Source organism: Planococcus citri, chromosome 1 (genome assembly GCF_950023065.1).
Source record: "Planococcus citri chromosome 1, ihPlaCitr1.1, whole genome shotgun sequence".
Taxonomy (NCBI): Eukaryota; Metazoa; Arthropoda; class Insecta; order Hemiptera; family Pseudococcidae; genus Planococcus; species Planococcus citri.
The window spans coordinates 65,012,167-65,039,121 of NC_088677.1; the positions used below are offsets into that span (position 1 = coordinate 65,012,167).

Here is a 26,955-nt window from a genome sequence, read left to right on the forward strand (position 1 = left end):
TCCTATTTTCAACCCTCGGGGGCAGACATTGGGGGGTTTTGGGTGGGGCCAAAAGTTATAAGGGTACATCTCAGAAAACTTCGCGTTTTTTTTTTGTTGAGAAAAACTCAAAAACTTGTAATAGTGGTAATATAGGAATAAACGTAGTAGGGTGAAAAGTATAGTAATTACTAATTACTTACCTACATCAATAGGAACTAAGATGAAAAATACTCCTTAAAGAAGGAGATTTTCCCAGAAACCATTCTAGAGTGGTGTTGATATATCGATATCTTAAACGATATATCGATATGAGATCCAATATCGACATATCGATATGGAAAATCAATATCGACGATATATCGTATCGTCAAAAGTTTAGGAAAAATGCACGAAAACAGCCAAAAATTTGGGTAAAAATTGAAATTTGAAAGAAATTTTTTCAAAATTTTTTTGTTCACTTTTTGGTCAATTTATACCTAATACTTAATGAAAAAAACTTTTTGACATGCCTATTTTTTCGCAGTTGTTAGTTTGCAATAAAACATAAATGACTGGGTATAAAAATGGGAAAAATAGGTACTTTTAACGCAATATTAACCCTTTCGGCTACGAGACAAATTGACGGATAAAATTCGAAGTGCTTCAAACTGAGTGAGGTCGGTTGCTGCCTAGAACTCAAAATTTGCTGGAAATCGCACATTCAGAAAGTACTCGTGTCACAAATGGCAATAAACCTTAAATTGACTATTTTTCAATTTATGACACCGAATAGCATTATAAATCAAGATCAAGTCTTCTGAGACATCTGATATTCCAAGATGAAAGTATTGGTAACAAGCATTTTTGAAAATAGAAAAAAAGATGAACTAAAATAAAATTAGTTTGAGTAAAAAAACGAAATTATTGAAGAAAAAAAAGGCACGCGACTTCAGATAGTTATTCAAACTGCAAATGTTTGAGGGTGTTTGCTTGTGGAAAGATTAAAATTGATGGAAAAATCTTTGTGTTATAGAGAGCATTTTTCAAAATTTTGAAAACCCATGTCACAATTCAACGCTAATTTTCAATGAAATTCTGAAAAATATGTATCATTTTCATCTTCTGACACATACATCTCTCTTGAGTTAATTTGCTTGGGTGAGTAAGTTGCCTCAGAAGATGACTGGGTAAACTTTTGCAAGCATTTGAATTTTATGATGAATACTGTGTCATAAAGACTGCGCTCAATCAATTCATTATTTGTAAGATGACTTCTAAAAAGTAATTCCAGTAATTCCACAACATGACGTATGTACGTATTTTATTTTTATTATCTCCTTATGACAAACAAATTGAGGGCTGTATTATGACACAGTATCTATCATAAAATTCAAACGCTCGCAAAAGTTCACCTAGTCATCTTCTGAGGTAACTTACTCACCCAAGCAAATCACCTCAAGAGAGATGTAAGTGTCAGAAAACGAAAATGATGTCATACTTTTCAGGTTGAATTGTGACACGAGTTTTCAACATTTCAAAAAATGCTCTCTATAACACAAAGATTTTTCCATCAATTTTAATCCTACCACAAGCAATCACCTTCAAACATTTGCAGTTTGAATAACCATCTGAAGTCGCATGCCTTGTTCTTCTTCAAAAATTTATTTTTTTACACAAACTTATTTTATTTTAGCTCATCTTTTTTTCTATTTTCAAAAATGCTTGTTATCAATATTTTCATCTTGAAATATCAGATGCCTCAGAAGGCTTGATTTTGATTTATAATGCTATTCGGTGTCATAAATCGAAAAATAGTCAATTTAAGGTTTATTGCCATTTGTGACACGAGTACTTTCTGAATGTGCGATTTCCAGCAAATTTTGAGTTCTAGGCAGCAACCGACCTTACTCAGTTTAAAGCACTTTGTACCGGGAGGGGATGCGCCCGCAGCTTCCACCTAATGGGAAGTTGTGCTCCGGAGGAAGTGGTATCACTGCCAATGGAAAGTTCCGTGGAAAGTTCCATAAGGCAGAGACATCTATTGGACTTGGTCCAAGGACCACTTCCGACATTGTAACATGGGCAGAGCCAACAGTTTTAATATAGCCGTGCTCGCGTATAGTTATTATTAATCTTGTGCTAGGGAAATCGTTTTTGGCCTAGTGCCATGTACATTTTATTGTCTCTTTGTTTTAGTAATGAAATTGTACTTTACTCGTAAATACAATTTATTACAAGTGCGCACCTCCGGTGATTTATTTATTTATTTCGAGTCGCATCGCGATACAATTTCTTTCTAATCTCGTTAGTCAGAGCTAGAATATAGGTCTCCTGCAGTGTTGCAAGAGTGGAGTAAGAGTAGGAGTGAGGAGTGCAAGGAGTGAGATTTTTTGAGGAGTATATGCTTGGAGTAAGAGCACTCCATGCTGTGGTGTGGAGCCATACTCCTATGCTGGAGTACTCCCACTGTTTCGAAAAGGAGTAGGAGTGGAGTTGGAGTGTTGCCAAATCAAAACTCCTTACTCCTCTTTTTCCCCCTAATTTTGTGGCTAATTACATCAAAATGTTGCTATTACTCGTGTATTTTTAATTATTTTATTTGGTTATTTTACCATTTTGCTCATTAGTTATTGACAATTATGTTATTTTATTGATTATTGATATACTTTTACCATCTTATACCTTCACTTCACGGATATAATCAATCACTCAACATCTGTACGGTCAAATTTTGGTGAAATTCCTGAAAAATAATAGGAGTAAGGAGTGGAGTGGGAGTGGAGTAGGAGCGTTGAAAGTTTGGTTGGAGTGAGTAAGGAGTGAGTATTATGAGTAAATTTTAAAACTAGGAGTGAAGAGTGGAGTATGGAGTATGATGAAAATGCTTGGAGTAAAAACCACTCCTCCGGAGTGCTAAAACCAGCACTCTTGCAACACTGGTCTCCTGTATTCACCTATGTGGAGTTGGTCAAAGACTGCACTTTCTAAAAGTACTAGTCACCCCCGGACCTCACATTTGGCGCCCAAACGCGGATATCGATCCCAGGGAAATATTTTGAGCTGCAAAAGTGCAGGTATATTCAACTTTCCGAAGAAAAATTCGGTAGACTCTTCATTTCATCGTGAAGAAATCGGCGAAAAAATCACTAAGTTCAGACTTCCGGTTGGTAAATCGTCTAGAGCTGAAATAAGAAGAAAAATCTCAAAAAAGGGAGTTTCATCTGTCAAAAAATCGGCGAATTTCATCGAGTTCCAGCCAACAACGTGGTCAACTTGGAGACCCCAACGTGTCAAAAAAAGTCAACTTGGCGACTTATTTCAAAGGTACGCATTCGTTAAAATATTCGTAAATCGTGTAGAAGTGCGTTATTCGCGAAAAAATCATCAAAATTGCGTAAAATTGAGCCTTTGAGCAAAACTGTGCAAGCTTCAGGTTGGAAAATCTGTGCACAGTTGAACCTGACCATAAGCAAGGTTCAAGGTCGAAGTGTCAAACCAACTACGACACGCTTACCTGTGAAAAACACGAAAGCTGGTTAGTACCTAGAGTACTGGTAGACGTTTTCTGTTTTTTCCTGAAATTATTACCTGACTTATTTCGACGGAGATTTTCGAAGATGTCATATGGCAATCGTAAATTTTCCAATACCGAACTTGACAAGCTGCAGAATGACCTCTGTTTGAGTGCTTTTGCCAATCGAAGCAGGAACAATTCTGAAAATGAAAATAAAAATTTAGTCACATATTTTTCAACTGAAAATCAATTATCAGATACTGACCAGGTAGATGACGACGAGTACGTTGAAAATCCTCGAAGATCGAACAGGGATGCTGCGAAGGTAGCTGACGAGCGTCGACGTGAACAGTGCGGTATTAAAAATGCTCCGAAAACTCCGAAGAAAGCTGAAATAAAAAAGAACACCACGTTACACAAAATGAAATTAAATATCAAACAACAACGTAAAGAAGCTAGAGTGCCAGCATCGCAATTCACTGACGAAGAATACAGACGAGCATTGGAAAATGGTGATTTGTCATTTCTCAAATTTGGAACTGAGGAGGTAGATGGTAACTCGGCACCAGTGCAAACTAGTGTAGCAGGACCTTTGAGTGCTCAGCAGCTTATACAGCAAACCAAAGAAGAAGAAGAAATTGACTTGGAAGTGGAAAATAGGCTAAATACCACCATAAAGCACATTAAAAAAATTTCTGATTCGAAAATGAACGATGTATGTGATTTCAAGCCTATAAATCCTGCTAAAATTTTTCCATGGCAAACTACACCTAAGCCAGAAGTCTTGTATCCAACAGAGTACTCAGTGGAGGAAGAAAAAACATTCAGAGATTGGGTGTATACTCGAATGGATAACCATGATGCGAATGGTAAAACTGCTAGCGATAGATCATTGAGTATTGAAACAGCCCTTACTCGAACAAGAAACGATATGGGTAAAATTTATTTGGAATTAAGAGCTCAAGCAACTGTAGCAAAACAAAAATTAAGAAAAGAATTCGAAGAAGTGCTACAAGCTCAGAAAAATGAAATACTCGAAATGTTTGAAGCTTATAAACAGACTTACGATCATAATTTAAAAATATGTGCAGTTCAAATCAACAAGCTGAAAGAAAGAAATTTGGCTATGAGTGAACTTATGCACGATGGTCAAAAGCAGACGGAGGAGCAAACCAGTGAGCTCAGAAACAAGTTCAACGACCTCGACGGCAAGGTAGAAGACTTCTTTCAAGAATACTACTCAGAAGATTCACCAGTTGTGCACAACAACGAAAGTGGCAACCCTGGGAATCAAGGTAGACGTTCACGAAGTCATTCCAGAAGCAGAAGGAGGTCACCTCCGCACCAAAATAGACCTAATTCCCAGTCGCCGAGTGACAGGGGCAATTACAATAATAATCACAATAATTATAATAATAATTATAATCGAAGTAATGACCAAAGGTGTGGCTCACCTCAACAAAGCAATTCTCGTCAGAGATCGCCTCAAAGAAGAGACTCACCGCGAAATGATCACAGGCGTGATAGCCAAGGTGGCAACAGCAACAGTCGCAACAACAACAACGACTGGCGCAACAACCAAGGTAGCAACGACCGTTATAATGATCAAGGTAGACGCAACAGCTGCAGTGGTGGTGATTACAACAATCAAGGTAGACGCAACAGCTACAGCGGCGGCGGACGCAACAACGATCAGCAAGGTAGTAGCTACAATAATCAGAATAACCGTGATCGACGCGATGACAGCCGAGAATATCGATCTGATAACGATAATAATCGCGATAGACGTGACAGCCACGACCGAAGAAATGATCAATACAATGATCAACGCAATGATCAACGCAACGATCAACGTAATAACGATTGGCGCGATAATCGAAGAAATAGCGGCGATAGACGCAGCAGCAGCGGCGGCGGCGGCAGTAGCGGCGGCGGTAGCGGCGGCGGTGTTGACCCAGATGAAGGGGTACCGCCTGAGCGCAGGTTGAAGCGCAATATTAGATTTGGAACCTCGCAAATGGTGATTTGTTTGGACAGATTGCGCGAATTTCGAGTTAAATATACTAGCCATAATAAATATCAACCTTATCAGTATATTCAAAAGTTTGAACGTAGAATGGATCAATACGGAGTATCTGAGAGTCAATATTGTGATACTTTTACTGCACTTATTGATGAAACTAAACTGGTACACATGGCAGCTTGGAAAGAATTGCAAGAAAGTGCAACTGATTATTACAAACTCAGACAAGATTTTCTAAACTGTGCATGGAGTCCGCAAAAGCAGACAGAAGCAAGGAATTGCTTCCAAGCATTGGCTGTTGATAGGAAGAGTTCAACAACCCAGGCAGCGGAACTTCTCATGTGGTTAAAAATATTCAAAACAACCAGTACTCCGGAAGATGAAATCATTATGAGAATTTATGGCAAATTATCAACAAGTTTGAGACCTAGATTCACGGAGGTAGAGCTTCAAAACATTGATGTATTTGAGAGGAGACTCAACAATATGACAAAAATTGAAGAATTTCCACAAACTCCGACACCTACTCAGCAAGTTCAACAGCAACAATCTCGAAGGTTGCAACAAAATGAGTATCGTGATAAATATAATGATAAACATTCAAACTATCAGAGAGACAGGCAGTCTGGGGCATCCGAATCACGAAACCGTGCAGCCAACACCGAAGGTAGGCGCACAACTGGCGAGTATAAAAAACCGAATTATGAGAAATCGAAGCAGTATACCAAAGTAGATGACTCCAAAAATTCCCAAAAAGACAACAAAGGCGAGAAGAAGTTTAAAAAGCCTGAAAAGACCTACAAAGTCAACACTGCAACAGGGGAGGAAGAGTCAGCTTCTGATATTGAAACTGAGGAAGTGCAATCTCCGGCACGCTCAGAAGCTTCGGATGATTCAATCAATCAGCCGTCGGGAAACGAGTAGTTGACGCGTGCAACTTAGCACAAGTGGAAGCTTTTCAAGAGCTACCATTCGAAGAATTCGACATCATTGGCGATTCCTTAGCTTATTTTTTAGCGAATATTGTCACAAGAAGAAAACCTGATATAACGCATCCTTATCTCAAGGAACAGATCAGTGTCTCTGATTTACACAAAATTATCAGTGTTACCAACTTTACACGAAAAAAGGCCATTCTATCGTTAGGCCAATATGAAATCAACTATGGTGGTTTAGACTCAAGAATCCTGAAGAGAGTAGCAGCGGAAATTATCGAGCTCCTGAAGGCAAAAGGGTTTACTAGAATAATTCTATTATTTCCGGTGATAAAGCCCAAAACCCCAGGCAGAAAACCAGTGCAAATGGATACGTACTATGCATACAGAAGAGCTTTGCAAACACTGGAAGATGACATCGTTTCATTTTGGTGGACGCCAGCAGCTGTATTTTTGGATCTTAAAAGAGATTACAGAAATCATGAAATGCGGCAATTTCGAGTTGATAAGGATTTCAACATGATTCCTATTCAACATAAGTTTCACCAGAATAAAAAGAATGGCAGATATTTTCCGAGCTTTAGTCGCAAAACTGGGTTTTTGGGTGAATTGGACAAAATGTATAATCATGATTATTACAGAATTCCAAGATCGCAACAAAAGACCAGTGAATATTCAGTTGAAAAAGAAGAAACTGAAGAAATTGTGATTGAAGATGGCGTTCAGGTAGAGGTCACCAACACCAAGTCATTGATTGAAAAAACCAAGAAAGATCTAACAGGTAGTGTCAACTGTCAACAAGGAAGTCGATAAAATTATGAAAAAGGTAGCTAATCTTAAAAAATTTATGAAACCAAAAGCTCTCCAAAAACTACTCGATAAAATTGGAATTCCTGTTCCTCCTGGGGCAGAAAAGAACCAGAAACAAGCTGAAGAATCATCAATAGAAGTAGAGTCAACTGAAGTACACGTTAATCAGCTGACAGGGGCAGAACAACAGCCTGAAAGTTCACTGGGTGCACAACCGACTAATGAAAATTTGTTGAATGCAGTCAGGGCGAGTCAGTCAACACCTAAACCTGCCCTAAGAGAAGATCAAATTCAAGAAAGTGTCAGCAATCAACTCCTTGGAGGTAAAAAGAACACATTCTCGTGTGTAATTCCATTGAAGATAGATGACGTCACCTATCCGGCACAGCTTGACACAGGAGCGACGCCAAATATTATCTCGGAAGAAACAGCCAACATCTTGCTCAGAGATCACTATGACAGTGTGGAATATATTCGATTAAAAAAGCCACTAATATGTCACTTGGCAGATGATGCCAAGGTTGAAACACTCTATTATGCCATAGTGCCAAAAATCAATTTTGGAAAACATGAGCTGATGATACCTTTCTATGTTCTACAAGGTTGTAATCAGGTGTTTATCATTGGTACGAATACAATGGAAACGCTGAAAATGTACCCTGATGTGGAGAACAAAAGAGCTACTTGTCAACCTACAAAAGACAGCCAGGTAGAAGTCCTCGAATTTATGAATCAAGAAGAATATCACAAGAAGCTGACGATAAGGCAGATGAGAATAGTAGAAGGTTCAGAAGAAGAGATTGCTCATATTTCAAATAAAGTAAGTTTAGCTGATGAATATGATGGCATGGAGCCTGAAGATTTCGATGATGGACCTAAAATATTCTTGGAAACCTTGGCAGAGGATTTGAAACAAGCTGTAGCTGAAGGCATTATCACAAAAAAGCAATCTTTGAAAGCTTTTGAAGTGCTACAGGAGTTTGCTTGTGTATTTAGCAAGTATCCTGGGAAGTATATAGGACCTAAGATGAAACTGACATTCAAGGATCCAAAGAATATCAAGAAATTCCATGGACCAAAGTACACACCATCCAATAAGCAGATGCCACTCGTGAGAGAAGCAGTCAGAGTGATGTTAGCGAAAAAAATAGTAGAGCCATCTAAATCACCTTACATAAATGCCATAGTAGTCAATATAAAGAAGAATGGCGAGGTGAGGTTATGCCTAAATCCAATGGAATTGAACCAGATCTTGGAAAATGACTACAATGAGACTGGGCTGTTGGATCGCATTGTTACAACTGATGGTAAAGCCAAGATGCATTGTTGTTTGGATTTCGTTGCTAGTTTCTGGCAGATGGTCTTACATGAGGCATTCAGAAAGTATTGTGCTTTCATTGTAGATGGAGAAGTCCTGCAGTTCATCAGAGTGCCATATGGCTTAAAAGTTTCAACTGCTCTATTTGTGGCACTTATCAACAAACTCATCAAAACGAAGAAAGGCATAACCAAGTATGTTGATGATATACTATTGAAAGCGATGACGTTCGAAGAAATGATGGTATTACTGGTAGAAGTATTGGAGATTCTTAGAGATAATGGCCTGAAGCTCAATCCTCGAAAATCAAGATTTTTCAAGAGATCTACACCTCATCTTGGATTCACGATCGAACCTGGTGTTCTCAAGAAACAAAGTAAAAAACTCGAAAAATTGGATGAATTCAAAAAAGCTCACACTTCAAAAAAAGGTAGTTTTCAACTTAAGAACGAAAAGGAAGTTATGGCATTTCTGGGAATTATTGGCTATTACAAGCGCTTTATTGCTGATTATCAACAAATTGCAAAACCTCTCTATGATCAGTGCTGTGAGAACGAACGAAAACGGGAACGGGAACGCCTAAAGAACGCTAGTTTTTAAATTTCCTTCAAAGAACGAACGGACAATCACACAAATCTTCTTGAAGAACGTTCTTACTCAAGAACGGGGACAATAAAATTGCGAGAACGGAACGGGAACGGGAACGGAGTGCTAATTTGGCGTTCTCAGATGTTCTTTCAGGGTCCTCTAATTACCTCCCAAAATTCTGAAAAATAGGGAAAAATAAGCTTTTTCTACAAACTTTTAGTTGTTTTATGGTACAATTGAAGAAAATGAAAAAATTTCCATTAAAAATTGCTTGGCTTGTACCACAGAACACTATTGAGAATGGGAACGGGAACACAGGAACGTGAATTCTGGAAATTTTTTTGAGAACGAGAACGGGAACGGGAACGCTTCTGCTTATGGAGCAGAAGAACTAGGAACAGGATCGAGGTGTTGCATTTGGGAACAATAAGGAACAAAGAACGGCGTTCTTTATAGTGAGAACGAAGAACGGGAACGGGAACGAGCACTTCCACGTTCTCACAGCACTGTCTATGATGTAATTCGTAAAGAAAACTTCAAATGGGGAGAAGAACAGCAAAAAGCACTGGAAGAGCTGGAAAAAGAATACAGGAAGGACTTTGAACTAAAGACCCCTGTCGAGGGGCAAGACTTTTATTTGGAAACAAAAGTCACAATGGATGCGATGAATGCTGTATTATACCAAAAAGGGGAAGATGGCCACGATCAAGTTGTGATGTTTGTTAGTAATACTTTCAAACCACACCAGAAGAACTATACCATTATCGAAAAGGAAATGTATGTGGTAGCCAACGCCTTAAAGAAGCTGGAAATTTGGATTTTTGGTCATAAAATCCATCTTCGTAAAGATTTGATGTCAGTTGTGCACCGATTTAACACCTTAGCACAAATACACAGAAAAGCTGCGGCGTGGATCACTCATTTCAACTGTCACGATTTGGTATATGATCTCAACAAGAAGAAAGGCAAATGGTGGGACCTGCAAGCGCCAGAATTAACTCTGTATGAAACAAATTGGACAAAAATGGTGCCACCTGGTGAAAATTACAAAGACTTAGTAAAAGAACAGCTGGTCGATTGTCTCAAAAGATTGGATATTTACCAAGGCAGAGATGAAAATTGTATCAAGATTATCAAGAGATTACAGGCAGAGGAAACTATAATGAATGCCAGGCAAAGAAAAGCCAAAAGAGTCCTTGAAAGAAAGTACACTATGGTACAAGAAGAAGACAACATTGAAGTACTCTATCGAATTCGTGAAGATGGATCACTGGTGCCATATGTTCCAGATGAATTATTCAAAGATACCATTATGTATATTCACGAAGAGTATGGACATGTTGGCGCTGCCAAGGTAGATGCCATCTTTAAACGTATGTACTACTCGCCTGCTGTTCCTAAAGCTGCAAGAACTGCTACTAGTGAATGTCTCGATTGTCGTCATAACAAGAATTTTGGGCAGAAAAAAAAGTTGGAGTATGCTCAAATAGAGTCCTATGGCGTTGCAGATGTTTTATCGGCAGATTTGATTGGTTCGATTGCCAATAAAGCCAAAGATCCGAAGTACATGTTGGTTGTCAAGTGCGTTTTCACATCTAAAGTTTGGATGAAACCTCTGGTAGTAGCTACTAAGGAAGAAGTCGTCAAAGCAATGAAACAGGTACTTGAAGAAATCAAGAAATTTGGTCACAAAGTGCGCAAGGTCATAACTGACAATGGTACCCAATTTGTCAGCGAAGCTTGGAATCATTTACTGCGATCATTCGATATAAAAATTGGCCATACTACAAGATACAATCCACAATCCAGTTTAGTGGAGAGGACAATGAGAATGATTGGTGACAGACTTAGAGTCAAAATCAATCAAAATGCGGTAGAATGCGACTACACTCATCATGGGTGGCATAAATATGCCAAACAGGTAGAGAATGAAATCAACAACACGCCTACTGAATTTGGAGTAAAACCTAACGAGGTCTGGAAAATAGCAGATGACATCTTAACTGATTTACCAGCACCTATGCATGGCATAAATGCCAAATTCGAATTGCGAAAACTCAGGGAGGAGCAGAGAGCCAATAATGTTCCTTCAATTACTTCAGAAGAGGCGGAGAAATTAAAAATGGACCCTAAAAAACTCATTGTCGACAAAAAAGGATTTGTATGGGTAGCAGTAGATGGTGCCTGTTCCTTAAATGGTACAGAAGAAGCAATCGCGGGTATCGGAATCAGTTGGACACCCAGTGCTGAGTTCAATGTATCTGAAAGAATTGTGCACGAAGCCTACCAAAATTCCAACAACTTGGCTGAAATCATTGCCCTAATCAGAGCTATGAAGATTGCTCTTAAAAATGAGATAAAAAAGCTCAAAGTTTTCTCTGACTCGAATTACCTCGTCACAGCTGTGAATCATAATTCAAAACGTTGGATTGAAAATAATTGGAAGAATTCGAATAAGAAACCTGTTCACCACAAGAAGGTTTTCCAAGAGGTCATTGAACTTTCCAAAAAATTTGAGGAATTTGAACTCAAACACGTTCGTGCTCGTCGTTATGATCACAACAATTTTGTTGCTGATAAATTAGCGAGAAAAGCAGTTTATACTCAGGAAATGGTAGATGACAACATTGAAAACATGTCTGATCAGCAAGCGTTAATTAATTTTATACGCGAGAAGCGAATGCAGCAACGAATCAACAACGAAGTTGCATTCAATAAGCTTTATGGACCCCCCACGATTTATGAAAATGGTGAATTGGTAATGCTGACGTCACACAGACTTTCATCGTATGAAAAGGGCCTATCCAAAAAGCTATTCCAGAAGCGAGATGGTCCCTATACTGTGGAACAACATGTAGGTAGCAATTGCTACATGGTCAAAAATGTAGCTGACCCCACAGATGAACAAATTGTTAACACTAGGCAGATGACTTCTTATTTGAACAAAAACCAACTTGAAGAATTGAAGAATGACCTCAAACAAAAATCCAAATTTGACAAGAGAGATCTTGTTCAAAAAATCAAGGATTATTCACAGCAGAAAAAAATCCAAAATTCTGAGGAATTCGAGGAGGAAGAGGAAGTAGATGAGGAAGAGGTCGACGACCCCACCGATCTGGAGTATGTACCTCGCCAACATCGAAAACAACCGGAAAAAAGTCTTGAAAAAATTCGCCAAGAAATTAATGCTGAAAAAAGGTCAACTCGAAACCTACCTCAGGAAGAAGAGGAATTTAGAAAAATAAAAAAGTGACTCAGAAGAAATCTCTCACCGGAAGAAGAACAAAAACTGGAAGAATGTCTGGAAAAATCAATTCCAGGTAGGCGCAACTATAAAAAAAGAAGAGCTGATGCGCAAGAGATCTTTGATAGGAAGTTGCAACTACGATCCAATTCCCGAAAAAAGGCTCAAGAAATTCCAAAAAATGCGGCTGATGGTGTAGATAATGCCAGGAATAAAAAGAAGAGAAAAAAATCAGTCAATTTTATTCAACTTGAGTCACTCAACAAGGATGAAAGAGCCCACTTTGTTCAGGTTTTTTATTGCTATGATGAAGATAAATTGGACCAAAGTTTAGACCAAGGAGAGAATCTAGACGCAACAGAGTAGGTGATTTCAAGGCCAATTACAACTTCAAGGCCGAATTGCGAGTGGTACTGGCTAATTTTAGCTGTTTTTAGACTTAGTTTTCAATGATTCTAGTTTTACTGATAAGAACGTAATGATATTTTTTTTTTCTCTCAAATCCAAGTGCAACGAGTATTACTTTGTACATGCAACATGCATCTTCCTTATCTTTAACAATAGCCTAGTTACCTAGTTATCAGATATTAAGAGATTAGGTTTTTCCACTCACCATCATTAGCAGCCTTTTGCGTTTTCAATCTGTAAGCTGGTTCATTCGTTGTTCTAATGTTGTTAGAGTACTTTGCTGCGTGTTAGCTCATAGAGTAATTTTTGCTGGTGTAGTTTTGCGCGAATTTTCGTGTTCAAGTATTTCTTTATTGAAATTTGGTTCCTGTAATTAAAATTATATTAATTAGTAGCTGTATAATTACGTAAGTAGTTTTAAATTCATAATAAGATGTGTAAATAGTGAATGATCCCTACTTACTGTAGAATTTTGAAAAGTTAGTACAGCCAGTTGGTTTGGTCTGTTTTTTGATTCGCTTATTTAGGTAGGAAGATGTCTTCTCTCACGATCACAGTAAATTCCAGCAGCGAAAAATGTCCGGTATGCTCCAGGGATTTGTATGGCGAAGACCAGCAACCAGTGATCTACACCCTTTCCTGCGAACATTATTATCATAAATCATGCTTTGAAAATATTAATCGTAAAATGGACCCAGTGACGTGTTTTGTTGAGGGTTGCAAGCATGTTCTATTTATCAAAGAATACCGCACCTGTAGGGTCGAGGTAGATGCCAACTTGACAAGTGAACGAGTTGCCAAGGTTAGCCAAGGTTTGAAAGACCTATCCATCGATCTTACTGAAGCTTCCAAGGAATTGGATATGGAGGTGGAGGTAATTTCAGTGTCATCAGATGACGAGATGAATTTGGAGGACTGGAAGAGGAAACCTCTGCCTGATCTCAAGCTGTTTGACCAGGTTGCGGTGTCACTGGTTCCGTGTGATCAGAAAAGAGTCGAATTCGCGCCTGGTACCAAGTCACCGCCAAAATCGATCCTGAAAAAGAAGAAAAATGGTGATAAAAATGTAAAATTCGAAAAACCAAGGCAGAATAAATCAAAGGAGTTACCTAAGACAGAGCAGCCGCCGGTAGTTGTGAAATCTGAACCGGTTCCTATCGATAAAGTTATAAAAACTCGTCGTCGTCGTGCTGAGCGGAAGGTAGAGTCAACTGATGAGAATTTGAAGAAAAAATTGGTTCCAAAAAAGCCAATCAAACGACTCGCAGCTAGGAAGAAACAACTGCCGGAAAAAGTCAAGGAGAAAGTAGTAAAAGTTGCTACAGTTGTCTTGACAAAGTTGACCAATCTGCCGAGGATTCTGAAAAAGAAGCCCACTGATCCTGGTACGAGTTCGGTGCAGAGTAAAAAAGAGTCATCTCCAATGACTCAAATCTCTGAAGCTCTAAAATCAGTGATCATCGATCCGAGGAAGCCGCAACGTGACCTAAAAGAAAGTACAAAATTTGAAGAAAAGAAAAAGGTAGAGGAAACTGCAATTCGTAGAGTCTCTGTACCTGTAATGTCGTCAAGTTCTTCAAGCCAGGCTCCAGCTGCCTCTCAGGATTTTCGATACCAATCGGCGAATGGTCAGAGAGCTGGATTGTCGCTCAATCAGTGCTTTCGTCCTCATCCTCAGGAGCAGTCACGTCAGGAGGAGGAAAGGCGCGAGGTTCCGGTTCGACAGCCTAGAGTTGAGCCATCAAGAAGGGTTCCATGGGCGCTTAGGACCTACGATGCGCTACCACATCCGGTTCCTCCTGCAGAATACATTGTGACGATTCCAACGGTGTTAGCGGCTAATACACGAGCTTACTTTCCTATCGGTGTACAGGAATACAGGCAGAAGATTACTAGAGAAAGGATGCCACAAAACTTCGGCCTCTCTGATGCGGTAGTCGATCGATTCGATTTTCAACGTCAGTATATACCGCTACAATGCTTTTCCATGCACGGTGTCGACGAGAATTGGTATTTTTTGAACGGATATGCGCTGCTGGGCGACGCCGTCGTCTACGGATTAATAAAAGATCCAATTTACAAGGATAAATTGCGAGTTCAGAAGCTCAAGACATCTCTTTTAAACGGATCGAAGATGTCTATCAAAATGATGAAAGAAAACTTACAGGATTTGCCGGTACTTCCATCTCATGTCATCTTAGCGCTGGGTACTTTCGACACTAGCTACAAGTCGCACGAATTGACGATCGAACGATTTTCATCTTTTCTTCGGTTCCTTTATTGAATGGGAGTGCGCTATTTGATCATGTTACCGGTTGCTTTCTACGATACCTGTTATATAGAGAAGATACAGTTTAATAATTTCCTGAAAGAACGAGCAGACAGGGAATTTAATGGAAGTTACAACTATGCCTACGAAGTAGAAAGAATAATTCGACGTTGCCCTCCAAAAGAGGAAGAATCAAGAATTCCTTTTCTCTATGAGCAACAACATTATGAGATTGTTATAGAGTTACTTGGAAAAACAGCAGCAGAGAGAAGAAGGCAACATTTTGAAAGAAGAGACCGTTACTGACTGTCTGTTTAGTTTATGTTCGAAGTTGTAGATAATAATCTAATTAAATTATCTAAAGTTGCACTTGGTATTTGTTAATTTATTTTGTGCATAGGTTAGAATTTTGACTTACTTGTATTTGTGTTGAAATAATCAAGTTGAACAGGTACTGGGTAGAAGTCAACAATTTCCATCTTCGTCAGTGGCTGCTGTGTATTTTTGGATGCCTGAAAGAATTCAAAAATGGTTAATTTTTGGTTTCAAAATTGGTAGAATCTACATGGGAGCTGAGTTTGGTTCGTGAGAAATTGCTATTTTTTCCATTCGACGCATAAAAGTCAAGATGCGGTGAAATTTTCGTCGAAAGCTTTCTCACAGTTCAGTCAACAGTTATCACTTTTGAGTTGGAAAATTTTCTACTTTCAAAACATGGAAATTTGGATTCAAAAGTGAATTTTCATCGATAGGTAGCATCTACTCTGTGTTTGCGGTTCAAAGTTCGTATCTGCCTTTGAAAATTTGGATTTTGTCTTCGTAGATTTTCACTTCTGTTATCAGTGAAAATGTTGGTTTTCAAAAATGTTCGTATTTTGGAAAAATCAACTCAAATTTGGAGGTAGTTTCAACTAAAGCCACACGCAACCGATTCCGATGCTTTTCCGACGAGTTTAAATCAAGAAAAAAGCGAGAATAAAAAGAAAAACTCACTTTTTGGAAATTTCCGGTGAAATCAGCTTACTGTTTGTTTACTTTCCGGCAATCAATTTGTCATCGTTGCTACTAACTCGGTAGATGTTTTCTGCATCTGAAATATAAAAAAGAAGCATCAATGAACGTCAAAGAAGAGATTATTCCATCTCCGGTCACTAATTAATACCTAAATTAATTAGATTTGTATACTTACATGTTCGGTTCCGGTGAGTTGGAAGTAGCTGTCTTCGAACGTTCGGCACTCGGTCATTTCTTCGCCGATTTTGTTCTGATAACCTGCAACAGAGAAAAGAAGAGTTCCTGATTAGTTTACACATCATCTAGTATTAATTAGGAACGAGTACTAATTAAAAAGTTACCTTTAGTGCAGAAAGTAGATGTCTTCTTCCTCTCGTGTTGACAAACAAGTGTTATCAGCGGCGGTGGATTTTACGTGTTGCAAGTTTTTGGGTTTGTGACGTAGGCAGCGCTATTGGAACCCAGTACCGTAAATTACCGTAATTACGGTGTAATTTGATTTTTTGTGTTTTAGCACTTAGAAATTTTGTACTCTTTGCCTTTTTCGAGATTTTTTGTAAATTTGTGAATTTTTTATTGACTAATGTGTATTTTGAGATGTTTAAAAATATTTTTGTACACTTTGGTTTAATTTAAGCATTCGAAAAAGGTAGAAGTCTTCAGGTACGTGGCCTCAGCTGGATTCAGTTTTCCTGGTACAAGCAGATGTCAACTGAGAAGCTGCGGGTTCATGGAAGCGGGGCAAGGGGCCCTCCCGTCCGTCGTCCGAGGGTCCGAATGGGCTTCAATGCACCAGCATCTCCTCTGTCCACGCTGTTCATGGAAGCGGGGCAATGTACCGGGAGGGGATGCGCCCGCAGCTTCCACCTAATGGGAAGTTGTGCTCTGGAGGAAGTGGTATCACTGCCAATGGAAAGTTCCGTGGAAAGTTCCATAAGGCAGAGACATCTATTGGACTTGGTCCAAGGACCACTTCCGACATTGTAACATGGGCAGAGCCAACAGTTTTAATATAGCCGTGCTCGCGTATAGTTATTATTAGGGCTAGGATTTTTATGATAATGCTTTTTTTTTGTAGCAACACCCTATACGGCATAAATATATTTTCTTTGCGTTTCATTCCATTCTGAGACGAATGGTGAAAGTTGATAGTGCTTTTTTTTGCTTTTTTTGGGTGTAAATGCTTTAAAATGCTTATTTTGGGTCAAAAAGGCAGAAATTTTGCTTTTTTGAGGCTTTTTTTCGTCGTTAGCGCTTTTTTTGGTAAAAAATAGGTAAAATTGAAGAAATTAGTTCCCAAAATACAAAAACTTATCAACTTTTTGCACATTTTTGGAAAAAAAAAAATTTTGAAAAAAGATCAGTTTAAAAAAACAAGGGAGAAAAAACTGAAAAATAACAGATTCAGTTTTCATTTTTCGATTTTTAATTTATTTTATTTTTTTTCCAATTTTTATTTTTAAGTATTTCAGTTTTTTCCTTTTTTTTTCATTTTCTTCTTTTCGTTCATTTTGGTTCATGTTGTACATATATTTAAGGGAGGTATCTTGCTGGGTTGGAAAAAACCTTCATTTTGATATGTAACATGGTAGGATTTGATAGCGCTTTTTTTTGCTTTTTTCTTACATTTTTAATGCTTTTTTATAGCGCTTAAAACGTGTTTGATAGCGCTTAAAAATCCTAGCCCTAGTTATTATTAATCTTGTGCTAGGGAAATCGTTTTAGGCCTAGTGCCATGTACATTTTATTGTCTCTTTGTTTTAGTAATGAAATTGTACTTTACTCGTAAATACAATTTATTACAAGTGCGCACCTCCGGTGATTTATTTATTTATTTCGAGTCGCATCGCGATACAATTTCTTTCTGATCTCGTTAGTCAGAGCTAGAATATAGGTCTCCTGTATTCACCTATGTGGAGTTGGTCAAAGACTGCACTTTCTAAAAGTACTAGTCACCCCCGGACCTCACAACTTCGAATTTTATCCGTCAGTTTGTCTCATAGCCGAAAGGGTTAAAGATATTGATATATTGACGATATATCGATATCTCTTGAAAAAATATCGTGATATATCGATATGAAATTTTTCTAAATATCAACATCACCACTAATTCTAGCTCAAAATCGTCAGAGTTCACCCTTCCTACCACCAGTATTCATTTAAATTAAAAAAGAATGTAAACAAAAACACTCATTTGAATCAGCTTGCATCCTTTTTAATCGATGTAATTTACAAGCATGATTCTGCTAATAATATTTTAAGAATAAGTGCAACTAAAAAATAACCATTTAACTTGAGAAAAAACACCTACATCTAAACTAAACAGGTCACGTAATACGAAGTTACAAATCATATGATCGTCTACAAATAATGTGAAATTGTATATTGAAAAATAATAAGAACGCCTGATGTAATCGCGTCTTTCGTCGTCCTACCTATGACCATGGTTCACACTAAATCCCCATGTCTATAGGTAGATTATGACTACTTACGTTAATTAATCTAAAAAGGCATAGATCGGGGTAAAATCCCAAACACTGTACACATTAACTTCCTCACCAGGCTCGTAGCCAGCGTAGGGTTAGCGGCTAGTTGACAATTTTAAGCAACAAGCAAGATTGACTATTTTTGAGAAAAAGCGAGAATTTTTGGCCAAAAAATTTATTATTTTTTTCGCAACCTTCGTTTGAAAATGGGAGACATTTTTTGGTCATATTTTTTTAGGAAAAAAAGCGGAATTTTTAGGTAATTTTTAGGAAGGGGAATGGATATTTCTTGAATTTTTTAAATACATAAAAAGTAACAATTTTTGGCAAGAAATTAGGCTATTTTTGGAAATGTTGACAAAAGGTGAGATTTTTAGCCATTTTTGGCGATGAAAGTGTATATGTATAAGAAGGTCAACTTTCTCAAATTATTCACTTATGGATATTACTAGCATGTTTTTCTCATCAAGGTAGGTACAAAAATTGAATTTTTGAAATGAAAAAAAAAAAATTTGAGAAACCAAAACTGCCTATTGAAAAAGTAACCCAAAGTTATTTTTACTAACTTTAGTAACTTAGTTAGGTACTTAAAAAATGACTAAGTACGAGCCCTGAGCGAGGGCAAAAGTTTGTTTTGAGAAGTAAAGTTTTTTCAGGTGAAAACACGTTTTTGGCTCAACAATTCTTTAATTTGAATGATATATTTTTTTAATGTTGTTTGGACGCGAGTCAAATCTGACTATTGTACATGAAAAAATTAAAACAAAAACAGCCGCAGCCGAAGAATTACTACAAAATTTTCACAGTAAATTGCACCGATTACATCTTCAAATCATTGCCTATGGCAATGAGTACAATATTAACCTCCTAAGGTGGTCAGGGCATATTTCCCCATTACATTTGCCCCTACAAGGGTATACTTCAGAGAGGCACCTTAACGATGTGAAGCACGGACCAATAAGGATGAACCCGACAATATGCCCTGTACCCCCCCCCCCCCCCTTGTTCCTAGAATCATCCCTCAAAGAGGATATCCACTGCCCCTCCGTTCTTTTCTGCGATGAGTGCAGATTAATTTTGAGTTGACAAAGTTTTTCAAAAAAGAAAGCGGAGGCGGGAAGTTTTGGGGTGGCAAACTTAATCTTTCATAATGTAACCCCAACCCCAATAAGTCATAGTCTAAAAATATACAACACTGATGACCCATTGTGGTCAAGATGTCCACTGGTCCAGATTAGAGCGACGGAAACAGGGTCAAAAGGGTAGTTGAGTATTGAAGGTATAAATATTCGACAATCGTTTGAGAATAATACATGGCAAAGTGTGTGAACTGTGGTGTCAGAACGATTCCTATGATTATTGATAGAAAAATTTTGGATTTTCATTTTACGTCAAAAACAAAAAATTGAAAGAAGATTAGAGAAATTATTTTCTGAATAATAAAGAAAAATTAGAAGAATTCGTGTAAAAAGAAAGTAATTATCGAGAGGAAATATATGGGAGGCAAGCATGGTGTCAATGACCTTTGAAATTTTTGCCTAATAATTTTGAGTTTAAAATAAAATATTTTCTCAGACTGAGGATGTGTCTTTTTATTTTCATTGTGAGTAACTATGGCATCGGAGGGTTCCAGTTATTTTTTATGAGAAAAAAGAAGCACGAATCTGAGTTATTTTTCATGTATCAGGGGTCAGGCCATACTACAATTGTTTGAAAAAATCTATAAGAATAATGGAAAATAATAAAAAAAAAATTTTTAAATATTGTTGTTTGTTCAGGAGTGACGAGTTTAAAAAGAGAAAATATGAGAAGTCGCATGTTTTACGTCATCCTGAGTTTGAATTCCTATGTGAAAAACAGTTGACGCATACAGTGTGAGACTGTCCCCCTCTCTAAGCAATAAAAATATGCATAAAAATACAATTAGAACATAGAAGTGCAAAAAATATACATATATATACATGAATATCGAATTAATGCAAACGAAATATGTAGGTACGGTACAATGTCGTGATTTCCTGGATCGGCGAACGGTGGTGATTGATCATCGGCGATATGGCGCGAGTCGTGAGCGGATAATATCGTTGTAATTGTACGTCATCGTGATATCATTGTAATTATCTATCATACTACGGACATTGTGGTCCCAATTTCAGTAGCTAAACTCGTACTGGGACAGGGTTTGCATTAATAAATTATAATAATAATAGAATACATACGACGGTATGTGTTTTAAACTTAAGGGGATTAGTACATATAAGCATCATGCATTGGTTGTTAATTTTTATAACGATAAAACTAATCCTATGAATATAATTATAAGACTATCAAGTTATTCGGAGGAGCTATCGCTGTCATGATCAATCGGGAGTGATTGGCGATGTTTGATTTCGGCGAAACCATCGAGAATTTGTGCTGTAAGAGGGATATAACGTTCTTCCACTTTGCCAGAGTTTTGGTGGATCGAAGTATTGTTGAATGGGTAAAAATCTGTCACGGTGCAGGTGATTCAGGTTCAGATGGTTGCGGGGTGGTTTTTTCTTTAATTGCTGGGATAAGATGCTGTTGAATAGCGCGCGCAACTTTCAAATTAATTAATTAATTACGAGTAATTAATGTTACTATGTAATTTTTATTTGCGTGAAGAAATTGCTCAACTCGTCAACGCAATATGAATCTCTTCCTTTTCCTACCCTTTCAGTCGTTGAAACGTCTACAGCAAATTGTGACGTCAGACCGTTCTGAGTGTGGACGGACTATACTCATATGCAAAATTATCCCACTGCTTATGTCGCCAACTCTGTGGATTTTGAATTTGAACTGTGAACAAATGCATCTGCACATGTCTCACGAATTGATGTGTATAAATAAACTGTAAACACCACCTCCTCACTAGTACCACCACTAATCCATCCACTAACAACAAAATACACACACACATTTCCTGACGCATGAGCAGATGCGTTTGTTCACAATTCGAAATCCACAGAGTTGGCGACATAACCAGTGGGATAATTTTGCATATGAGTAGCCTTCTAGATAAATAAAAGGTCGATGGATGAAGTGGGGGTAGTACTCTCAAATCACCTTTGGTAGCACTTCGGCATATACATATAAACCTCTAGGCACTAGAGACTAGAGCAAGTTTTCTGACTTACCTGTCGACCGTAAATAATGGACAAATAATTCAACGTTGAAAATGAAGCAAAATGTGACGGCTAGATTTTGGATGCAGAATCCAGGAAACCTTCTGCTCATGCGCCAAACATGATGTTTATAGTGTCCTGATTGGTCAGGCGCTGGTGGAGAGAGAGACGGTTCAGTGTTGCAGTTGCTACACAGTAGGGTGGAGCGGAAAAAATGTATAGTCTTCGATTTCCCAAAGTAGGGTCATTTTGGGGAAAAAGGCTGTTTTTTGGATTTAAAGGTACCAATACCTAATTTTTCCGAAAACGAGTAGCACTCAAAAGTTGCGATTTGAGATGACGAATCGAATGGCGTAATTGGTTTTTTGATTTGACCCCCGCTAACCCGTCCCGATTTCGTTTGAAAAGTCGCGAATCGGCATTTTTTTGCTATTTTAATTGAAAATACAGTCGATTTAGACTTCGAACGCGATTTTATGATTGATTATTACTTTTCACATTGAAACAAGTGAGTCTAGCTCGTATTCCAATCCCTTCCCTTCCCCCTTTTCTCAGCCCCCCTCCCACACATTAAAAACTTTCCTATCACCTTGAATATCGTTCCAACAAGAAAAATCACGAAATAAAAGTTGTTTCTTGAAAAATTTTCTATATTTTGGTTCCAACAAAAATTTCATTTGGCACCACCCTTGGGCCCCAAATTCTCAAAAACCATTTCCAAAAAAGTCAAAATCGCGTTTTTAACGTTTTTTACGAAAAATTTGTAATCAAGAAACGTGGACGTGCTCAGAACTAAGTTTTAGGTACTTATTCATTTTTCTTTTTCCCCTGCCCCGCTCATGCAGTCCTCTCCAGCCATATCACATCAACATTTTGAACTGTTCATTTCAAAATAACGTCTCAAATCTCATTATTTTTTAAAAATCAGCAAAATTATACTTAAATGAGAAATGTAGTTTTGAACATGTCCACGTTTCTTGATTACAAATTTTTCGTAAAAACGTTAAAAACGCGATTTTGACATTTTTTGGAAATGGTTTTTGGGAATTTGGGGCCCAAAGTCGACGTCACTCATAATCGTAACCATCTCGTAACACAACCAACCACTTTACCAACACTAGTAAAACTGGCGCATGTGCAGAATGTTTCCAGGATTCTGCATCCAAAATCTAGCCGTCATATTCTCCGATTTGAATTATTCGTCCATTATATACGGTTGACGGACTTACCCGAAGATTCTGCCTTGCCCTGGTGCACCTTATCTTACATCTTGCTGTCATTTGTCATTTTACGTTTCTCACCTGAGATTAATTATTGAATCATAACAACGCGTAAGTATTTATTTATTTATCTATTCGTTTTTTTATTTTTGAAACAGTTCCAGCAAAAATACGTTGGTGAATTATTAGCTGGTGTCAACTACACCAGGGGCGGATTGGCAGAGACCCCATGTTTAACCAAAAAGAAAAAATGACATTTTTACTTTTTCTGAAGATGAATTGTTGCAAGCTTTTACTAGATTCCCTCCCGCGTCCGTTGTTACACGCTCCTCCTGTTATAGAGCTCTCAACGTGGATGTGATGTTATCACTTTATGAGCATATTATAGCCAAGAAAAAAAGTACTTTTTAACCCTATTTAGGTGAACCATAAGAAAATAAATGACTTATCATTCGGAAAAAAACAAATGAAAAAAATTCAAAATTACCGTCTAACCACCATTATTTCACCCAGCAAGCCCATAAAATACAGTTGGCCCCGCTTATTTTGAAAAAACACAATTTTCACATTAAAAATTTACTACAATTGTACATGCATACTAAAAATACGGATTAAAATTACAATACTCGCGAATTTACGATTTATGCACATAACATATTATCTATTTTTCCAATTTTCAAATGTTTAGATTTTTCCCCCAAATTTATCATCACTTGAAAGAAAGTTTTTAGAAACTAAAATTTAAAAATAAGAGAATAATAAGTGAAAAATCCAACAAAAAATTTTGATTTAAAGTAAGTATGAAAAAACAAGCCATTACCCCAATAGAAAGGGGAGTCACAAAATTTTCGTTCCATGATTAAAAAATAGAACAAAAGAACAAAAGTATAACAATTTCTCCAGTTTTATTAGAATGGAAGGAGGAGGGGTTCAATGTCATTTTTTCACTACTTCAGAAAGCATTTCGATTTTTTTTTATTATTCAGAATTTCCAGATGTTTAGATTTAGATCTCCCTCCCCCTCTCCCCAATTTTATCATCACTTCAGAGAACATTTTTAGAAATTCAGATTTCCAAAAAATAAGAGAATAAACAATGTAAGAAATTCAAAAATTTTTGATTTAAAATATGAAAAAACAAGGTATTTTCCCAAAAATACCGCAAAATGTCTCACAAAATGATTCTACTAAGCAGGGAGCTTGATTACATTAAACGAGTAATTTTCTGTGTAATTAGGTACAAAAAATTGGGACCGATCATTTTGAGCATATTAAACAGGTGATTCTATTAAGCGGATCTATAATAAGCCGGGCCGACTGTACATACAAAAATGAGGGAATCCTACAAGTAGGCTTCCCTCATTTGTTGCATTGAAAAATTTATCAAATTGGTTTTCTTACTTTTTGGCGTGAGGTTCTTGAACTTGTCAAAAACACCCACATTATAAAGATTACCTAAAGCGTCTTCCGTATCAAAAATGGTGGTTATCCTGTTTATCCACAGAATTTGACCGAATGAGTACAGGCGGAATTTCTTCGTTAGCTGTAAAATGGCTTCATCTATTTGTTTGTCCTGAAAACAAAATCATCATTAGAAGAACAAGAACAAACACGGGCAGTGAGACATTTGATCCACGAGACACTCCACCCATAAAATGATTAATTCGCCATTTTTGAAAAACAACATTTGACCCATGCGACTTTTTACCCATATTTTTAATGTGAGTATTGAAAAAATGCAGTCCTTTCAGATAGGTACTCTATTTTTTTCAATGCACAAAGTAATATTCAAAGATCGATTAACTAAAGGCAACATGAATGTTGAAATTGGTGATACTTTCAAGGCTTAGTGCTAACAGTCTCACGCAGGCGATCAGCCCGAGCGAAGCGACCCATGCAAAACAGTACCAGTGGTATTTACCAAAGGATATTACCACTGGTACTTTCGTCAAGAACCACTGGTGACATTTCCACTGGTTACCAATGGTAATGTCACCATTGGTAATGTCGCCATTTTTTGGATTGCGAATTGTTTTAAAAATATATTTACAGCAACCCAGTTATTGTTTTTGATTGCAGACTCTTCTACCACAAAGGGATTCTTCTTAAAAAAAATTAAAATGTTGAAAAAAATTTGATGCCTGAGGGTGGTTTTGAACCAGGTCCCCTAGTTCAGTAGTCACCTATCGTACCAATTGAGCCACTAGAGAAGTTGAAGTGATGTGTGTTTGAAGCATTTATATGTGCTTTTCAGCATTCTGGAGTCTGGACTAATAAAAATTTCAAGTTAGATGATTTAATTTAATCAAATGAACATTGCCTGTACAGTGTACACATGATTAAATTTTTCAAATATGAGGCCAAATTTTAAAGGTAGGCATTTTCTTTATTCAACATGGATATCAAAATAGGGCTTTATAGGGTCCATAAAGTTAAGTTTAACATTCATATTCACTTTAACCTCGAAATGAACCATCCAAAGAGAATTTCAAAATGAACCCTCAATTTTCGGAGAGGGTGCAAAACGTGCAATTTTGAAAAATTTAATGTGGGTATCGAAATAGGGGTTTTTAGGGGTCGCTAAAGTGGATACAACGGGAATTCACAAAAAAAGCACAACGCGAATTTGAGAAAAAGCACTATGAGATTTCGAAAAAAAGCACTACGAGATTTTGAAAAAAAGGACAATGCGATTTCGAAAAAAAAAGCACAATGCAATTTTGAAAAAAAGCACAACGCGACATTTTTACCTAGCAAAGATTTTTTGCGGGAAATTGTCGAGGGTGACCCCCTGAATAATTCCTGAGAGTTACCACCCTGTACCCCTCTTGCTAATTTTTTTATGAGGGGCTGAACCCCCCCAAATGAGGTTTTCGCAGATTTCTCCTCAGTGGTTGATTTCAGATTTTGTGCTACACTCACCTAGCCCACCCCAGAGCCCCTCAGCCCCCCTCAATTTTCAATATTTTTGAAATAAAGTTATTTTGATGACATTTCTGTCGTTTTCATATGATTTGATACTGCTGAGCACCTTTACCACTTCAGATTTTCCACTACAGCCACGTAGTTCTCTCCAGAGTTTTCAGCCCCCCCTCAGTTTTTATTATTCCTCCTCGAGGATTGATTTCACATTAGAAATAGCTCGGTAATCGTGTTGTACATCAAATTTCCTACAAATTTTGTCCACTAACTTTTCCCCCTCCGACCACGGGAAGGGGTGATGAGGACTCTTAAAATTGTTTTTTTGAGAAAAATATACAGTGAAAAGCTAGTAATCCTCTCTTTATTTCAGAAATATTGAAAATTGAAGGGGGCTGAGGGGCTCTGGGGAGGGCTAGGTGAGTGTAGCACAAAATCTGAGGTCATATTCGTGCTCAGTGGTATTGAATCATATGAAAACGACACCTATGTCATCAAAATAAGTTCATATCAAAAATCGTGAAAATTGAGGAGGGGTGAGGGGCTCTGGAGAGGGCTAGGTGAGTGTAGTAGAAAATCTGAGGTCATATTCGTGTTCAGCGGTATCAAATCATATGAAAACGATACCCTACTCATTAATAGTTATTTTTTTTCAAAATTCCCATTTCATCCCCACCCCCCTAAGATACATTATTCCAAGTTTTCACCACAGCACACCAAAGCAAAAATTTTTAATATAGTATATGATGTTTGGGGGCCACAAATACATCCGAAAAACGTGATTCCAAAATTGTACCTCGCAATCTTGGTTGTTAATAGGCATAAAAAAATAAAAAAACACACCATTTTGAGGGGTAAATATGAGGGGAGGGGGTTGAAATTTTTTGTGGGGAGACCTACTAAGGATGTACATAACTTCCAGAAAAATTTTCAAAATCGGTTGAAATGGGGCTGAGAACTGTGTTATTGAAATTTCAAAAAAGGGGAGGTGGCGTGGATCTGACATTTTTCACGCGGTAGTTTCTCGATGATACCCACCTTCCATGCTAGTATCAACCCGAACGCTCTCGGGGGCCATTTCTCCCCTCCTATGCGCCGATA

General features: G+C 37.6%; 2 protein-coding genes across 2 annotated transcripts in view; one reads left to right on the forward strand and one right to left on the reverse strand.

The window, feature by feature from the left end:
* Window positions 1-20,905, forward strand: part of LOC135833376 (uncharacterized) — a 47,233-nt gene extending 26,328 nt beyond the window's left edge. Inside the window, exon 8 of the transcript XR_010556456.1 lies at window positions 20,566-20,905. The gene's annotated coding sequence lies outside the window, so the exon portion shown is untranslated. The remainder of the gene's footprint in view (window positions 1-20,565) is intronic.
* On the reverse strand, window positions 4,974-5,546 carry LOC135836000 (uncharacterized). Its single transcript, XM_065350549.1, has one exon. The coding sequence runs from the start codon at window positions 5,544-5,546 to the stop codon at window positions 4,974-4,976; it is 573 nt and encodes a 190-aa protein (XP_065206621.1).
* Window positions 20,906-26,955: the final 6,050 nt, after the last annotated feature.

What these genes read in the sequence shown, in the direction of transcription:
- LOC135836000 (XM_065350549.1), bottom strand. Translation starts at nt 5,546, where the DNA reads ATGGCTAGTATATTTAACTCGAAATTCGCGCAATCTGTCCAAACAAAT.